Here is a 17689-nt window from a genome sequence, read left to right as displayed (position 1 = left end):
AGAGTTATTCCACAAATTTTACCAATCACCTTTAATGTTAGACCAAATGGAATGATATTTGATAGGCTTGTTGGATATAAGCATTCTACTTCTCAAAATTCAGCCTATTGATTGTTAGAATGAAAAGCGATTTTTTTTACAATAACCATATTTTTCAAATTTAATATTGAAATAACCATTTTTTAAAAAAAACGAAAATAACCACTTTTTCAAACAAATGCGTCAATTGATCTGGAGAATCCATTTAATATTAAGAGGAGATGCCAGCTCCCTTGACGCATGCTTCTAAAGTATTGCATGGAGGTGTCAGGGTTGTTGGCGCATGCATGTGTCTTTAACACATGCGCTCATGCATCTAGCGCATGCATTTGCTTGTGTGTTTGGCACCTCCTTTTAGGGACACTTGAAATTAAAAAAAAAAAGAATTAAGGTGTATGTGTCAGATGCATTGGCGCATATACCAATGCATAGACACATGCGCCAGCAACCCTGACACCTCCATGGAATACTTTAGAAGCATGCGTCAAGGGAGCTGACGTCTCCTCTTAATATTAAATTGATCCGTCAGATCAACTGATGCATTTGTTTGGAAATGTGGTTATTTTTGTTGTTTTTTTTTAAATAATTATTTCAATATTTAATTTAAAAAATATGATTGTTTAAAAAAAATTGAAAAAGCTGCCAACACAATATAAGATTTATTGCAAAGTTAATTTTTGGAAGAGACCTAATTCCCAAGCCACCCTCTACAGTTGGAGTACAAACTTTATGTCATGCAACAAATATCAAATTTTTAGAAAAGATATCACTCGTCCACATAAAATTTCTAATACATTTTTTAAGATCTTTAACGAGACTTTGAGGCTAATCGTATATTTAGAAATTTTAATTAGCATGCCTTAATCCACACTTTTAATCAAATGAGTTTTGCCTTGCCATCCATCGAGGGTAAAGTACCTTTCCATTTTGATTTTATCAGAAATTGCTTGAAGGTAAACCACATTTGCTTTTCCTTTAAATATAGGCACACCTAAACCTAAATAGACAAAGAAAAACTTCTTAAATCAATCCATTATCCATTGAGTTAATATCCCTAGCAAATATAATTTTGAAGTCATCTAAGTGAGGAGATATTCCTTTTACATTGTCTAATTTTAGCTATCATGTAAAATTACCTAGTATTTCTATCACCATCTTTGTGCCGATTAATTATATCATTTTCTTACCAAACAATTTTTTCAAAATTAAAAGTGTGTTTAGACGAGGTAATTGAAAATATTTTTAAAAAATTTAAATTCTAAACAATTTAAATGATTGAAATCCGCTCATTTTTAAATTATTTTGTTTGAATTGAATATTAAAATAACTCATTGTTAAATTTATAGGACTATTTTCATAAGTTTTAAAAAATTTAGACCAAATTTAAAATATGAAAAATCAGACTAATTTATAATTTTTAAAAATTTGAAAGAATCAATTTATAAAATTGAAAATTTATTAGGAATTTATTTGCAAAATAAAATTGAAATTTTTGGAGTAAATTTGAAATTTTTTGACGATCATCTTGCAAAATTTAAAAAAATTATAATAAATAATTTAACATTCGCATTATATAGAACTAGCGTCCAGACGGGCACTCTGTGCCCGTCTGTCCGCTTTTTTAATAAACATAGGTGAAAATATATACGATATTGTTTTATTTAATGTTAATTTTAATTAGAAGTTATATAAGAATTATCTAAGGGTAAAATTGGTAGAAAAATAGGATACACCAAACTCAAGTTTTCCCTTTATATATTCTTATTGATGAATGAGCAATTTCAAATTCTTTACTTTTTTATCTCATTTGAAATCTCTTAATTTTAACTTGAATCAAATATCTCATAAATTTACATCATTTTAACAATTCTCTATATTATTTATCCAAACAATGAGTTTTGGTCAAGTCATTTAAATTTTCTCAAAAAATTACTTTCCTTCGTTAAAATGCTTAGAATGTGTTTTGATGAGGTAATTGAGAATTTTTAAGGAATTCAAAATTCTAATCACTTCAAATGATTCAATTGAAATTCATTTATTTTTAAATTCTTTTGTTTGAATAAAGTATTAAAGTGATTCATTTTTAAATTTTTGAAGTCATTTTCATAAATTTTGAAACTTTTAAGCCAAATTAAAAATATAAAAAATACGAACCAAATTGCAATTTCTAAAAATTTAAAAATTATTAAGAATTTATTTATAATTTTTTTTTTAATTTAGAAATAAATTTAAAATTTTCATAAAATATGAGAATTATCTTATAAAATTTTAAAAATTAATGATAAACAATTTAACATTTGCACTATACATAATGAATAAACAATTTTAAATTATTTACTTTTTGATGTCATTTGAAATGTTTTAAATTTAAATAAGATAATTCACAAATTTATATAATTTTAACTATTCTCCATTTTTATCCAAATAATAGATTTTGATAAATCATTTTAAAACTTAAAATTTTACTTTCCATTCATCCAAACATTTAGAATGTGTTTAGACCTTTAATGTTCTAATAGAGGCACTTCATTGAGGAATGATTTGTGCGGTTACCTTGGACCTTATGGTGTAAGGTCGTTTACCAGGTTGATGAGTTTGATACTCCTTACATCTTCAATTAGGAGAAACACAATGAAATTAATCCCTAATTGCCAATTAATTTACATTTTGCATTAAACTTGCCACGCAAGTCATCTACTTTCAAAGGGTTGGTTTTTTTTCCTAATAATTCTTCTTTAGAATTAGCCATAATCAGAGGAGAACGACAGGAGAAATTTTTAGTTGGTGAAGGGTGGGAGAGAAACTTTCATGGTCAAGAAACTTTGACATGACTATCAACAAAAATCACTTTGAAACAATACAAACTATGGAATTAAAAAGGTAAATATATTAAATATACTAAAAATATGATTAAAATTTTAGATTAAATATAAAATAATTCCAATAAATAAAATTTTATTAAAATAAAGTACTAAAATGAAAATTATTCAAGAATTAAAAAATAATCACCGTCATAAAAGTTTCACCAAACAACTAAACCATAGCCATCTGAAGGCAAGACAATCTTTTTCAGTCTGAAAATGTAAATAAAAAAAAACTATAAAAAAGTTTCATATTAAAATAAGAAAATCTTATTTGTAATTAATATTGTCTAAACAAAATTTAAAACAACTAACTTTATTATAAACTAAAAGAAATACTAAAGGGAGTAAAAATCATGATGAAATTTGTGGAAGAGTAAAAATTAATGCAGAAATATACTATAAAGTAAAAAGTGGAATACAGAACATTCTCTCACTAAATATTTCTTCCAGAATTTCTTACCTAGAATTTTTCCACCTTCTTTATTGGATGAAGTCATAATTGTTATGTAATTGTTAGTATAGCACTTGTTATCAAAACTGAAAAACGTAGTTGAACTTTATAGCCATTTAAGAGATATAAATAAACTATTACTATTTTATCTCTCCTAAAAAATTTAGTATCCTCTTTTTTATTTTATTTATTACTATTTATTACCTTATTTCTCTTTACTTTATCTCATTTGACCAACATAAAAAAAAGTAAGACTTAAATCAAAAACTAAATAATTTCACTAAAATTTTGTTTTGGATTTTAATAAGGTTTTAATTTAAATTTGTCTTAAACATCCTACAATATTCCATCTCCCTTTAACTAAGCTATCATAAGCAAAACAGCAAAGATGTTGTACCGAAATTAAAGCAATTACAATGAAGTTTAAGTAAGTTGGGAAGCATGTTCACTTCTTTCTCGCGTTTCAAATGGGTTTTCGCCGTGGAATTATAGAAGCCGTGAATTGTAGTGTCAACCCCATATTATTACTTTGAAAAGCTGAGTTTCCAAATCCACTAAATATTGGACCAGACTTTGTGGTATGATCACCATGACATCTGCACATTTGTCTAGTTCCACTCAAACCATAAACACCAATCCATACCGCCTTATGATTGACTCAAAACATGTTTAATATCTTTCTAATAGATTCATACTTTAAGAAAATTGTTCTCTTGATGCGAAAATACCTTTTCGACATGTGTGTATGTGTGTGAGATTCTGTGAATACTGTAAAATGATGGGAGACGGTTAGAGAAAGAGAGAATTACGAATACAAATACACAACTAGAATATCAATTTAAAGAAAAAGAAACATTTATGCAACTGTTAGTTTTCGCTGTAAGTCATCAACACCATTTCTATTTACGATGAGTCTCCACGTCTGTAACTAGCTTCACTGTCTTACTTTTTTTCTGTTGATACTTAGCATATGAGTACCACACGCCACCAGCCGTATTGATAACCAATCCAGATACATTCAAAGCATGGACTTGAACACCACCCAGTAAGAAGAAACCAAAGGTCTGAGAAAACAATAAGAAACAGACTTAGTGCGTGTATTTCATGTAATAAGTCACATAAAAACAAACAAAAGATGGACAAATAATAGGTGCCAATGAAAACTATTCCCTAGCTTTTCAAAAAATAAAATTAAAGTTTTTGAGCTGTGACAGAAGATTTTATAGCAAACACCGAATCACTCCCAGCTTACCGTGGAACCAACTCCTTTAAGAACGCCCACAATAGTTGTAGTTAAAGCAGAATTAACAATAGTGCACAAGAACATGGTGAAGTTGAGAACAATGGCCATCACCAATGAAAGAATAAGGATCAACAAAAACGAAAAAGAATAACTCTGCAAAAGTTAAAAAAAATAAAGTTAGATATTAGCTTTCACATCAACATATTACCAAAATAATAAATGACATAACCCTGTCACGTTATCAGATATGTTGCAATCTGTGGTCTCAGATGTCAACCATCAAAGCAATGTTTAAACAATCTTTGATTTATTCTCACTTGAGAAATACGCTTAGCCAAGGAGTTAATTTAGAACTGAATACCACTGAGCTATGAATCAATTTCGATACAAAGAAAAGAGTCTGACCTTTGCAAATAATACAGATAAAGAATATGGGAATTCCCCTGTGGCTATAATAAGAAACATCAAAAATGGAAGAGATAAAAAACTGTTGTAGAACATGATTTCCACTGATGAAAGTCCATTCTCAGCACCAGATTTTTCCACCAGCACAAGGTACATAGTCTGCATAGGAGAGTAGGCAACACAATGAGAAAAGCATGCACAATTACAGTATCCATCGCTCCATTTAAAGATTTATGGACAATAAAATATCAGCATATCACCTGGAAGAAAACAGAAATGAAAGCCAAGCTATATCCAAAAAGGTCAAAGGAAAAATCTCCAAGGGCTGCTATTAGAACTCCAGCAGCAGTCAATATCACTGAGAGAGTCACCTGATAATTTTGAAAGAAAGGAACACCATTTCTGTTTAATGTAAACTTTACTAAAATTGGTAGTGAAATCAAAACTTAAGCCCACAAAATAAATACAATTTGTAGCTTAGATTGAATTTTCAGTGGTTGTTCTACCATTAATTCATAAAGATAAAAGCAAATAACAACAAATCAATCATCAAAAGCTTTTTGTCAAGCTTAAGAGAGTGAAATAAGAAAATGCTACCAATAGTCTTAGGCACGCACTACTGCTCACCGCTGTTGTGTAAGGTTCTTTCCACACAAAGATCAAAGTTGTATTACCAGCTTAAACGCCCTCTTCATAACAAAACCCCTTTACCAAATGTAATTTTTCTTCTGCCTCTTTAAAAGCCACACATACTCTCTCTAATAACCCTCTTTGGTCTTTGATGACCACAGTTTAACCAAGAGATTAAACTTGACATTAACAAACTAAAAGTTAAGAAAATGATAGAAAAACCCAATACCTGAGTTGTAGGTCTCCCCTTCCCCATGAAACATCCGGCGATAAGTACAGCAAGCGGAGTAAGCCTCTTTATTGCAATATACATTGGGATGTTGACTCCTTTCAAACTGGCCAAAGCAAATGCAACATTGGCATTATAGAAAAATGAAACCGGGAACAGTTGCTTGGCCGTTTCCATATCCACTCCTCTAGCTCTTGTGTATCCCATTTTTCGACCAAAGTGTATAAGCAAAGTAGTAACTAGTTGCTATGAAAGACAAAAAAGAAACTATAAATGAAAGTTATACAACAATAGTATATCTGACACAAAATTTAAGGCTGCTTCCAACAAAAACAAAAACAAATTATTAGATACCCCCTCAAGCCTTTAATGTAAACCAAAAATTACATGTATTTGATGTCATATACATGTATCTTTTTAATGAAATTTAAGATTTGATGAAGTATATTTCCTACTACTACTACCTCTACCCCTAAATATAAGCATTTTCGAAAGGTAAAAGTTTACTCCTAAATAAATATAAACTAGTGTTTGATTCTACAGCGGACAAATTGATTATGAGTGAATTGATTCTGTAAAATTAATTATGGTTAAAAGTGAGTTGAAGATAAAGTGATTTATCTTTGGATAAATTCTTGTAAAAGTGAGTTGAAACAATCAATTTCAGTGTAAAAATCATGTTTAGACTCAAAAACTACAAATCTTATCTTCAAGTAGAATCAAATCTGAAAAGCAAAATCAATTCTACTCGACAACCAAACATGTAAAATCAATTCTAAGTGCTCAGTGAAACCAAACATACCCTAAGTCTCAATTTAAAATTCTAGATACATTTTTTTTTCCTTTTAAACTACTAGATACATTTTTTTTTCTAAAAATACTCATAATACTGATAAGTTGTACTAGGAAATAGAAGCCAAAATTGAACACATACATTATAATACATTCTACGTATACAAAATTAGTAGTATTCTAGTATCAACGCAAATGCAAAAAATGGAAAGAATACCTGCAAAGTGAGTAAAGTCATTGAATACGAATACTGCATAAGAACAGCTTTATTGATAAAAACCATCGCCATTGAAGCAAATCCATACGAAACTGCCGCAAACAAACTGCTTCAAAACAAATTCATCATTCAATTAGCTTAATCTTAAAATCACACACTCTAGCGAATCAAGAAAAACGTAACGTAACTAATCAAGTACGAAACCTTGAAGAAAACGAACTAGTTTCTGCATCGGCACGGATCTCCATGGCCGATTAACGCGGAAATCGAGATCGATCTAACCGAATCAGCACCGTTCAGTAGTAAACCCTGAAATGAAAATTGAATCAGAAACTGAATCTGAGAAATCAAAATATTACTATATATAAACGAATTACGAGGAATAAATAATAATGAGAGTGATAGTTACCGGTAAAGGTTCGTTTACATGATACTGAGAAATGAATAAAAAAGAGAATGAGGTAAGGGTGAAATTAAAAACTGAAGAAAAAAAAGGATAGTGAGGAGAAAGTGTATGGTAGTAAAGTAATAGTGAGAGAGAAAAAGTATATATAACAACAAAAGAGATTTGGGAGAGTTTTGTGAACAGCTGGCGTGTGAGAATCGGCATCGTAACGCAAGGGTGGTTCCCCAAAATCACAGCAAGATGGAGAGTTCAGTTCCGTGCTTTACTGCGGGTGAGTATGGATGCACTAGCTTGCTATAATTTTCGTTAATCACATTTTTATTGCTTTTTTTTTTTTGTAGTTTTTTTAATGCTGTTATTGTCATTTCTTTGGTTTTAAAAGGGGAGGTCTTGACAATAAAAGAAAACCTTCAAAACTCTAAAAGAGGTAAGTAAACTTAATTTTCAAATAAAGATGACTTTCAATGAGATTCCTAGCTAGCCATTACTATCTATTGAGATTCCTAGCTAGCCATTACTATCTTAAGAAAATTGAATTGGTTAGTATCCTTATCTCAATTTGGCAATCACAACATTTATGGTTGTAATCAAATAATTCAAATTTAATATTTTTTTCTTTTATGGAATCATAAATGATGGATATTAGATCATGAAGCTAATTCATGTGGTGGAGAATGTTGAAGTGGAGGAACAAATGGGGAGTTTTTGAGTATGGCACTTCATCGATTAAGTTGATTAATGAATTTAAATAATAGAGCAAATTATGATTAAAATGTACATGCATATTTGACATGGGATACCTTTATAAATTGGATAAGTTTAGAACCACTACACGACTTCTGTCGTGCCTTCTGAGCCCTCACCTTCACCACAAAAGTCAAAATCCAAGAGCCTTGTGAAGGATGGGAAAACTTTAGCAAAAAAGAATAAACCATTTGAAAATTTAACCCCAAAATTTATAGATATCAACTAACCATGTGAAGAAAAAGATGAGAGGTGTTGGAGAAAATGATAGAAAAATTAGACCGACTAAATACATAAATAGAGATATAAATGAATAATAAGGAAGCTTAAGTAAAAGAAATAGAATATGGAGATGAAAAGAATAATATAAATAGTTTTATAGAAAAGTCACTATAAGAAAACATTATTCAGCCACGTGAATATCACGTCGCTATAAATGAATGTTATTACATGCAAATCACGTCGCAACCCTTTTAAAATAATAAAAAAATGAAATTTGCCTTTTCATGTGCCGAGTATAAATTTTTTGAAAACTTTATAGTGACATTAAAATTACGTCACTACATTAAAGTTTAAAATAATTATAGAAAAACAGGTTTCAGCTTTTCACATGGGAGGAAGTTGAATTTTTTTGAAAAATTAGTAGTGACGTTGAAAACACGTCGCTACTTAAAATTTAAAATTTTAAAAATTGTGGTGGAAAAAGTTTACTAGACAAAGTTAATTGGACTAACACATTTATTGTGTGTCATGATATTCACGTCGCTAATCTCAACTAACTGATTTTTTGCGACGTGTTTCCCACGTCGGTAAATTGTTTCATTTATCATTCGGTGTGGATCTTTATATTTGGAGTTTAGCAACTGGCGAAAAAGAGAGCTAATGGGTGTTTTTTTGTGTTTGACCTTTTGTCAGCAACTACAGAAAAGGGGATAGATTTTCATTTCAAAGACTTGTAGATGGGCAAGGAACGTCACGTCCACCAGAATTGACACCCGAAATTATGGAAATAGTGAGACAATGGGCTCTAACTGAGGTGAGACGCGAGACGGTGGCACGTGAGGCGGTGCATTGAGTATAATGACTTAATCTAAAAATATAAAAATAGATGATCGTTTTAAGTATAATGAATTAATCTAAAAACAAATTTCTAATTTAAGTATAATGACTTAATTTCTAATTATTTAATTTAAGTAGATGATCGTTTGATCCGAGGTACGTGTTATAATTAGATGATCGTCTAATTATTAAATAAAGGAGAGAGTTGTAACACCCCGATAAAAATAAGATAATTATTTAATTTAAGTTAATATTATATTTATTAATTTAATTAAATAATTGGAATTTTTGGATTATTATTATTATTATTGGAATAATAATTATTGGAAAATATATAAGTTGGAAATAAGGAAAAAAAGAGTTTCATTTTTTTGGTAAAGAGGGTTTTACGTGAAAAGCAGAGAAGCGGCTGAAAAGAGGAAAAGGGCAAAGAGGCAGAGCAAGAGGAAGAAGGTTGGAGAAGAGAAAAGCTTGAAGCTTAAAGATTCGCCGGATTAACTCAGGTAAGGGGGGTTTATCGTCGTTTAATGGGTATTATGGGTTAACATGTAATGGGTAGTGATAAACTGTTGAATTGACCCTAATTGGGATGTTGAATGCTGAAAAATTGTGTTGGATAAGTTGTGTTAAAGTTGTAATTGAATCTGTATTTGTGTGAGATGTAATTTCCCGAACGTATAGCGTTTTACGGAATCGGAATCGGAGGTCCGGAAGTCCTCCAACGGCGGAAAATGCGGAGAATTCTGCATTCTGCTTCGTGTTAGCGCAGGAACAGCTTTCTGTCTTGCGTTAACCGGTTAACCCAGGGTGTTAACCGGTTAACACTGTTGTGAGTTGTGAAAATATTGCTGTTCTGTCTGCGTTAACCGGTTAACCCAGGGCGTTAACCGGTTAACACTGTTGAGTTTTGCCAGAAAGCGTGTTCTGTGTTGCGTTAACCGGTTAACCCAGGGCGTTAACCGGTTAACACTGTTGGAAATTGGAAAAATTAATATTTGAATAATGTGTGCATAATTGGTGTTTGGCCTATATTGGCGTATGATGTAATAGGGATTAATTCCCGCTGTTTTGAGCAGTATAGGTATTAGTGGAGTGTGCTAATACTGTGATTAATTATTTGACATGATATGACGTTTGATACATGTGCTGATGATGTGTGAAAATATGCATAATGTTGTGAATGTATATATTATGCATGTGTTGGTGAATGGACTGTTTTATGGCTTAGAGTGTGAGCATATGTCCATTGTGGATTGTTGTTAATGATGTTGCATTGCTAGGTGAATTAGCATGCATATTGTGGCCTTTATGGTGGTAGCTAATTCCCATGGTGAGGAATTAGTGAGTAAATCATTGTGGATTATTGTTGATGATTTTGCATTGCTAGGTGATTTAGCATGCATATTGTAGTCTGTATGGTGGTAGCTAATTCCCATAGTGAGGAATTAGTGAGTTGGTGGTAGCTAATTTCCGTGGTGAGGAATTAGTGAGTGAGTCACTAGGTCTCAAATGAGTGGGACTAGTGGGCTTGGTAGCCGTATCTGGATTTGATCGGTGAGGTGAACTATATGTTCACGAATAGTCGGTACCGCATGCATGGAGTCTCATTGCATAATGTATGTCTGGTGTATAATATGAATGGATGTGTTCCAATATTATACGGGTGTTTTGATGTTTATGTTGAGCATGATTATGATGTTTGAGTGGAGGTTGCCGTTACCGAATGTGTGATATGATTAGGGTGATTAATGTGTTATTTACTTAGCATTACATGATATTTTATAATGCTTATTATATCGATTGAAGAACTCACCCTTACAACTATGTTTTCAGGTAACGAGCAGTGATTGAGTAGAAGCTAGTGCTTGGAGTCTAGTGTAGTCTCCTTAGTGGGTCATGCTCTGATAGATGTAACATCGGGACGGGATGTTTTACCTTGTTGAATAATTTTACATGTAATGTGTTACATGTTTTGCATGATTGATTTGATTTCTATCCGCTGCGTATTGTGCAAATGCTTTATGTTTTGAATTAATAAAAGAGCATGACAGTTATTTGGTGAATGGTGTGAAATGATTGTGTGACACCCTTAATTGCATAATTACTCTGATTGATATATTGCTATTTTAATTAAATATTTGGGGTATTTTAGAAGGGTGTTACATTAGTGGTATCAGAGCATAGTCGGTCGAGTCGAGTCGTAATTATTCTGTTTCCCTGTACGTGATAGGTGTTGTGTAACCCTATCAGTACTTATTGTTTTAGCTTGTTGGGTTTTCAGAATAGAGATGGCTGGAAGAGGTAGAGACGATGCTGCGATTGCTGAGGCTCTGGGTATGCTAGCTGGAGTACTTGGAGGGAATCTGAATGTTGTGGGAATGGGAGTTGCTCGTCAACTGAGTGAGTTCCAGAAGAACAATCCTCCAATGTTCAAGGGAGCATACGATCCAGGTGGTGCTCAGGAGTGGTTGAAGGAGATCGAGAGGATCTTCCGAGTGACTGAGTGTGTCGATAACCAGAAGGTCAGGTTCGGTACGCATATGCTGTCAGAAGAAGAAGATGATTGGTGGGTTGCTACCCGCACTGAGTTGGAATCTGCTGGAAATGCTGAGATCACTTGGGCTGTGTTCAGAAAGAGATTCCTGAGGAAGTATTTTTCAGAGGATGTCAGAGGAAAGAAAGAGATAGAGTTCTTAGAATTGAAGCAGGGTAACAGGTCTGTTACTGAGTATGCTGCTAAGTTCACCGAGCTGTCGAAGTATTACACTCCCTATGATGAGGCTGCTGGGGAATTTTCAAAGTGTGTGAAGTTTGAGAACGGGTTACGTCCCGAGATCAAGCAGGCTATTGGATATCAGCGGATCAGAGTGTTTTCTGATTTGGTTGACTGTTGCAGGATTTTTGAACGGGATACCAAGGCTAGAACAGAGAGCTATCAGCAAAGGGTTGATAGGAAAGGCAAGAATCAGAATGATCGTGGGAAACCGTATGCAGCTGGCAAAGGTTTCCAGAGACAGAGTGGAATGAAGAGACCTAGTGGGGGAGACTCTAGTGCCCCTGCTAAGTGTTACAGATGTGGTCAGGCTGGACATTGTGTCCATGAATGTACCAGTGCTGAGAGGAAGTGTTTCAAGTGTGGAAAAGGTGGTCATTTGGCTGCAGAGTGCCGGTCGAAGACTGTGACTTGTTTCAACTGTGGAGAGTTGGGTCATATTAGCCCACAGTGTCCTAAACCGAAGAGAGAGAACCAGTCGGGAGGCAAGGTCTTTGCTTTATCGGGTTCTGAGACTTCTGCAGATGATCGTTTGATCCGAGGTACGTGTTATATTAATGGCTTTCCTCTTGTAGCTATTATTGACACTGGTGCGACTCATTCCTTTATATCTTTGGATTGTGCTGTGAAACTTAAGTTAGAGATATCTGAGATGCATGGAAGTATGGTGATTGATACTCCTGCGAAGGGTTCAGTGACTACTACTTCAGTTTGTTTGAATTGTCCTTTGAGTATTTTTGGTAGAGACTTTGGGATGGACCTTGTGTGTCTTCCACTAGTGCAGATTGATGTTATCCTGGGTATGAACTGGTTGGTGTCTAACCGAGTTTATATCAATTGTTTTGATAAGACTGTGATCTTTCCTGAGATTGAGGAAGGGAAGAGTTTGTTTCTATCAGCAAGGCAGGTGAATGAGGAAGTAGCCGATGGGGCAGAGTTGTTTATGCTGTTAGCGACTTTGGAGGCTAAAGATAAACTGGTGATTTGCGATCTAGCCGTAGTGTGTGATTTTCCTGATGTGTTTCCGGAAGAAGTGAATGAATTACCGCCAGAGCGTGAAGTTGAGTTCTCGATTGATTTGGTGCCTGGTACTAGGCCGATATCAATGGCTCCGTACCGTATGTCTGCTGTTGAGTTAACTGAATTGAAGAGTCAGTTGGAAGATCTGTTGGATAAGAAATTTATTCGTCCGAGTGTGTCGCCGTGGGGTGCACCAGTGTTGTTGGTTAAGAAGAAAGAAGGTACTATGAGGTTGTGTGTGGACTACAGGCAACTGAATAAAGTGACGATCAAGAATCGGTATCCTTTGTCGAGGATTGATGATTTGATGGATCAGTTGGTTGGTGCGAGTGTGTTCAGCAAAATAGATTTGAGATCTGGGTATCATCAGATACGTGTGAAAACTGAGGATATTCAGAAGACTGCTTTCAGAACAAGGTATGGACATTATGAGTATTCTGTAATGCCTTTTGGTGTGACTAATGCGCCTGGAGTATTTATGGAGTATATGAATAGGATTTTCCATCCGTACCTAGACAAGTTTGTTGTGGTGTTTATTGACGATATTTTGGTGTATTCGAAATCTGAAGAAGAGCATGCTGAACATTTGAGAGTGGTTTTAGAAGTTCTACGAGAAAAGAAGTTATTTGCTAAACTCTCTAAGTGTGAATTTTGGTTAGAAGAAGTTAGTTTTCTTGGTCATGTGATTTCAAGAGGTGGTGTTGCTGTTGATCCTTCTAAGATAGAAGCGGTATCTAAGTGGGAAGCTCCTAAGTCTGTTGCTGAGATTCGAAGTTTTCTTGGACTTGCAGGTTATTATAGGAAATTCATTGAGGGATTTTCTAAGTTGGCGTTACCGTTGACGATGTTGACTAGAAAGGGGCAAGCGTTTGTTTGGGACTCAAAATGTGAAGAAGGTTTCCAAGAGTTAAAGAGAAGGTTAACTACTGCTCCTATTCTGATATTACCGAGTTCGTCGGAATCATTTGAGGTTTACTGTGATGCTTCATTGTTGGGTTTGGGTGGTGTGTTGATGCAGAACAAGCAGGTTATAGCTTATGCTTCGAGACAACTGAGGGTTCATGAGAGGAACTATCGACACACGATTTAGAGTTGGCAGCTGTGGTATTTGTTCTGAAGTTATGGAGGCATTACTTGTACGGGTCAAGATTTGAGGTTTTCAGTGACCATAAAAGTTTAAAGTATTTGTTTGATCAGAAAGAGCTGAATATGAGACAGAGGAGATGGTTAGAGTTTCTGAAGGATTATGACTTTGGTTTGAATTACCATCCGGGTAAAGCAAACGTAGTGGCTGATGCATTGAGTCGGAAATCATTGCATATGTCTATGTTAATGGTTAAAGAATTGGATTTAATTGAACAGTTTAGAGACTTGAGTTTGGTGTGTGAGAGTACTCGCAATAGTGTTAAATTGGGAATGTTGAAGTTAACGAGTGGTATCCTGGATGAGATTAGAGAGGGTCAGAAATCCGATGTGCTTTTGGTTGATAAGTTGACGCTGGTGAATCAAGGTCAAGGTGGTGAATTCAGAGTTGATGAGAATGGTGTTTTGAAATTTGGTAGTCGGGTGTGTATTCCGGATGTTACCGAGCTTAAGAAGAGTATTCTTGAGGAAGGACATCGTAGTGGCCTGAGTATTCATCCTGGGGCTACGAAGATGTATCATGATTTGAAAAAGTTATTTTGGTGGCCGGGAATGAAAAGAGAAATTTCGAGTTTTGTTTATTCTTGTTTGACTTGTCAGAAGTCAAAGGTTGAGCATCAGAAGCCGTCTGGGCTAATGCAACCGTTGGCTATTCCAGAGTGGAAGTGGGATAGTATCAGTATGGATTTTGTTTCTGGTTTACCGAGGACAAGTAAGAATTTTGAAGCTATTTGGATGATTGTTGATAGATTGACGAAATCGGCTCATTTCATTCCGATCAGAATGGATTATCCGTTAGAGAGATTAGCCGAGTTGTATATTGAGAAGATTGTAAGTTGCATGGTATTCCGTTGAGTATTGTTTCGGACAGAGATCCTAGATTTACATCGAAGTTCTGGGAAGGTTTGCAGAGGGCTTTGGGAACTAAGCTGAGATTGAGTTTTGCATATCATCCGCAGACTGATGGTTAGACTGAGAGGACGATTCAGTCACTGGAGGATCTTTTGAGGGCTTGTGTTTTGGAAAAGGGAGGTGCTTGGGATTGTTATTTACCTTTGATTGAGTTTACCTACAACAATAGTTTTCATTCGAGCATTGGTATGGCACCGTTTGAAGCTTTGTATGGTAGGAGATGTCGGACACCTTTATGTTGGTATGAGTCCGGTGAGAGTGCTGTGGTTGGACCGGAGATTGTTCAACAAACTACGGAAAAGATTAAGATGATTCAGGAGAAGATGAGGATTGCTCAGAGTCGTCAGAAGAGTTATCACGACAAGAGGAGGAAGTCACTTGAGTTTCAAGAGGGAGATCATGTGTTTCTTCGTGTTACTCCGATAACTGGGGTTGGTCGAGCTTTGAAGTCGAAGAAGTTGACACCTCGATTTATTGGTCCTTATCAGATTTTGGAGAGGATAGGGGAGGTAGCCTATCGTATCGCTTTACCGCTGTCACTTGCGAATTTGCATGAGGTTTTTCATGTGTCTCAGTTGAGGAGGTACATTCCTGATCCGTCGCATGTAGTCCAAGTAGATGATGTCCAGGTGAGAGATAACCTGACTGTTGAAACATCACCTATGAGGATTGAGGATCGAGAGTTGAAGCAGTTGCGGGGTAAAGAGATTGCTTTGGTGAAGGTAGCTTGGGGAGGACCAGCAGGTGGTAATGTGACTTGGGAACTTGAGAGTCAGATGAAGGAGTCTTATCCGGAGTTATTCGCTTGAGGTATGTTTTCGAGGACGAAAACTCTTTTAGTGGGGGAGAGTTGTAACACCCCGATAAAAATAAGATAATTATTTAATTTAAGTTAATATTATATTTATTAATTTAATTAAATAATTGGAATTTTTGGATTATTATTATTATTATTGGAATAATAATTATTGGAAAATATATAAGTTGGAAATAAGGAAAAAAAGAGTTTCATTTTTTTGGTAAAGAGGGTTTTACGTGAAAAGCAGAGAAGCGGCTGAAAAGAGGAAAAGGGCAAAGAGGCAGAGCAAGAGGAAGAAGGTTGGAGAAGAGAAAAGCTTGAAGCTTAAAGATTCGCAGGATTAACTCAGGTAAGGGGGGTTTATCGTCGTTTAATGGGTATTATGGGTTAACATGTAATGGGTAGTGATAAACCGTTGAATTGACCCTAATTGGGATGTTGAATGCTGAAAAATTGTGTTGGATAAGTTGTGTTAAAGTTGTAATTGAATCTGTATTTGTGTGAGATGTAATTTCCCGAACGTATAGCGTTTTACGGAATCGGAATCGGAGGTCCGGAAGTCCTCCAACGGCGGAAAATGCGGAGAATTCTGCATTCTGCTTCGTGTTAGCGCAGGAACAGCTTTCTGTCTTGCGTTAACCGGTTAACCCAGGGTGTTAACCGGTTAACACTGTTGTGAGTTGTGAAAATATTGCTGTTCTGTCTGCGTTAACCGGTTAACCCAGGGCGTTAACCGGTTAACACTGTTGAGTTTTGCCAGAAAGCGTGTTCTGTGTTGCGTTAACCGGTTAACCCAGGGCGTTAACCGGTTAACACTGTTGGAAATTGGAAAAATTAATATTTGAATAATGTGTGCATAATTGGTGTTTGGCCTATATTGGCGTATGATGTAATAGGGATTAATTCCCGCTGTTTTGAGCAGTATAGGTATTAGTGGAGTGTGCTAATACTGTGATTAATTATTTGACATGATATGACGTTTGATACATGTGCTGATGATGTGTGAAAATATGCATAATGTTGTGAATGTATATATTATGCATGTGTTGGTGAATGGACTGTTTTATGGCTTAGAGTGTGAGCATATGTCCATTGTGGATTGTTGTTAATGATGTTGCATTGCTAGGTGAATTAGCATGCATATTGTGGCCTTTATGGTGGTAGCTAATTCCCATGGTGAGGAATTAGTGAGTAAATCATTGTGGATTATTGTTGATGATTTTGCATTGCTAGGTGATTTAGCATGCATATTGTAGTCTGTATGGTGGTAGCTAATTCCCATAGTGAGGAATTAGTGAGTTGGTGGTAGCTAATTTCCGTGGTGAGGAATTAGTGAGTGAGTCACTAGGTCTCAAATGAGTGGGACTAGTGGGCTTGGTAGCCGTATCTGGATTTGATCGGTGAGGTGAACTATATGTTCACGAATAGTCGGTACCGCATGCATGGAGTCTCATTGCATAATGTATGTCTGGTGTATAATATGAATGGATGTGTTCCAATATTATACGGGTGTTTTGATGTTTATGTTGAGCATGATTATGATGTTTGAGTGGAGGTTGCCGTTACCGAATGTGTGATATGATTAGGGTGATTAATGTGTTATTTACTTAGCATTACATGATATTTTATAATGCTTATTATATCGATTGAAGAACTCACCCTTACAACTATGTTTTCAGGTAACGAGCAGTGATTGAGTAGAAGCTAGTGCTTAGAGTCTAGTGTAGTCTCCTTAGTGGGTCATGCTCTGATAGATGTAACATCGGGACGGGATGTTTTACCTTGTTGAATAATTTTACATGTAATGTGTTACATGTTTTGCATGATTGATTTGATTTCTATCCGCTGCGTATTGTGCAAATGCTTTATGTTTTGAATTAATAAAAGAGCATGACAGTTATTTGGTGAATGGTGTGAAATGATTGTGTGACACCCTTAATTGCATAATTACTCTGATTGATAT

General features: G+C 34.8%; 1 protein-coding gene across 1 annotated transcript; it reads right to left on the bottom strand.

Annotated features, from left to right (window-relative positions):
- Positions 1 to 4143: 4143 nt before the first annotated feature.
- Positions 4144 to 7583, bottom strand: LOC127085271 (UDP-galactose/UDP-glucose transporter 7). Its single transcript, XM_051025803.1, has 8 exons — positions 7280 to 7583; positions 7075 to 7179; positions 6871 to 6976; positions 5862 to 6107; positions 5263 to 5373; positions 5003 to 5161; positions 4607 to 4750; positions 4144 to 4418 (listed from the first exon to the last, which is right to left on the bottom strand). Exons 2-8 carry the CDS (start codon positions 7116 to 7118, stop codon positions 4254 to 4256), a joined length of 975 nt encoding a protein of 324 aa, XP_050881760.1. The 5' UTR covers positions 7119 to 7179; positions 7280 to 7583; the 3' UTR covers positions 4144 to 4253.
- Positions 7584 to 17689: the final 10106 nt, after the last annotated feature.

The sequence above is a fragment of the Lathyrus oleraceus genome, chromosome 5 (genome assembly GCF_024323335.1).
Source record: "Lathyrus oleraceus cultivar Zhongwan6 chromosome 5, CAAS_Psat_ZW6_1.0, whole genome shotgun sequence".
Taxonomy (NCBI): domain Eukaryota; kingdom Viridiplantae; phylum Streptophyta; class Magnoliopsida; order Fabales; family Fabaceae; genus Lathyrus; species Lathyrus oleraceus.
Note: the sequence above shows the minus strand (reverse complement) of the source record. Positions and strands in the feature narration are given on the sequence as shown.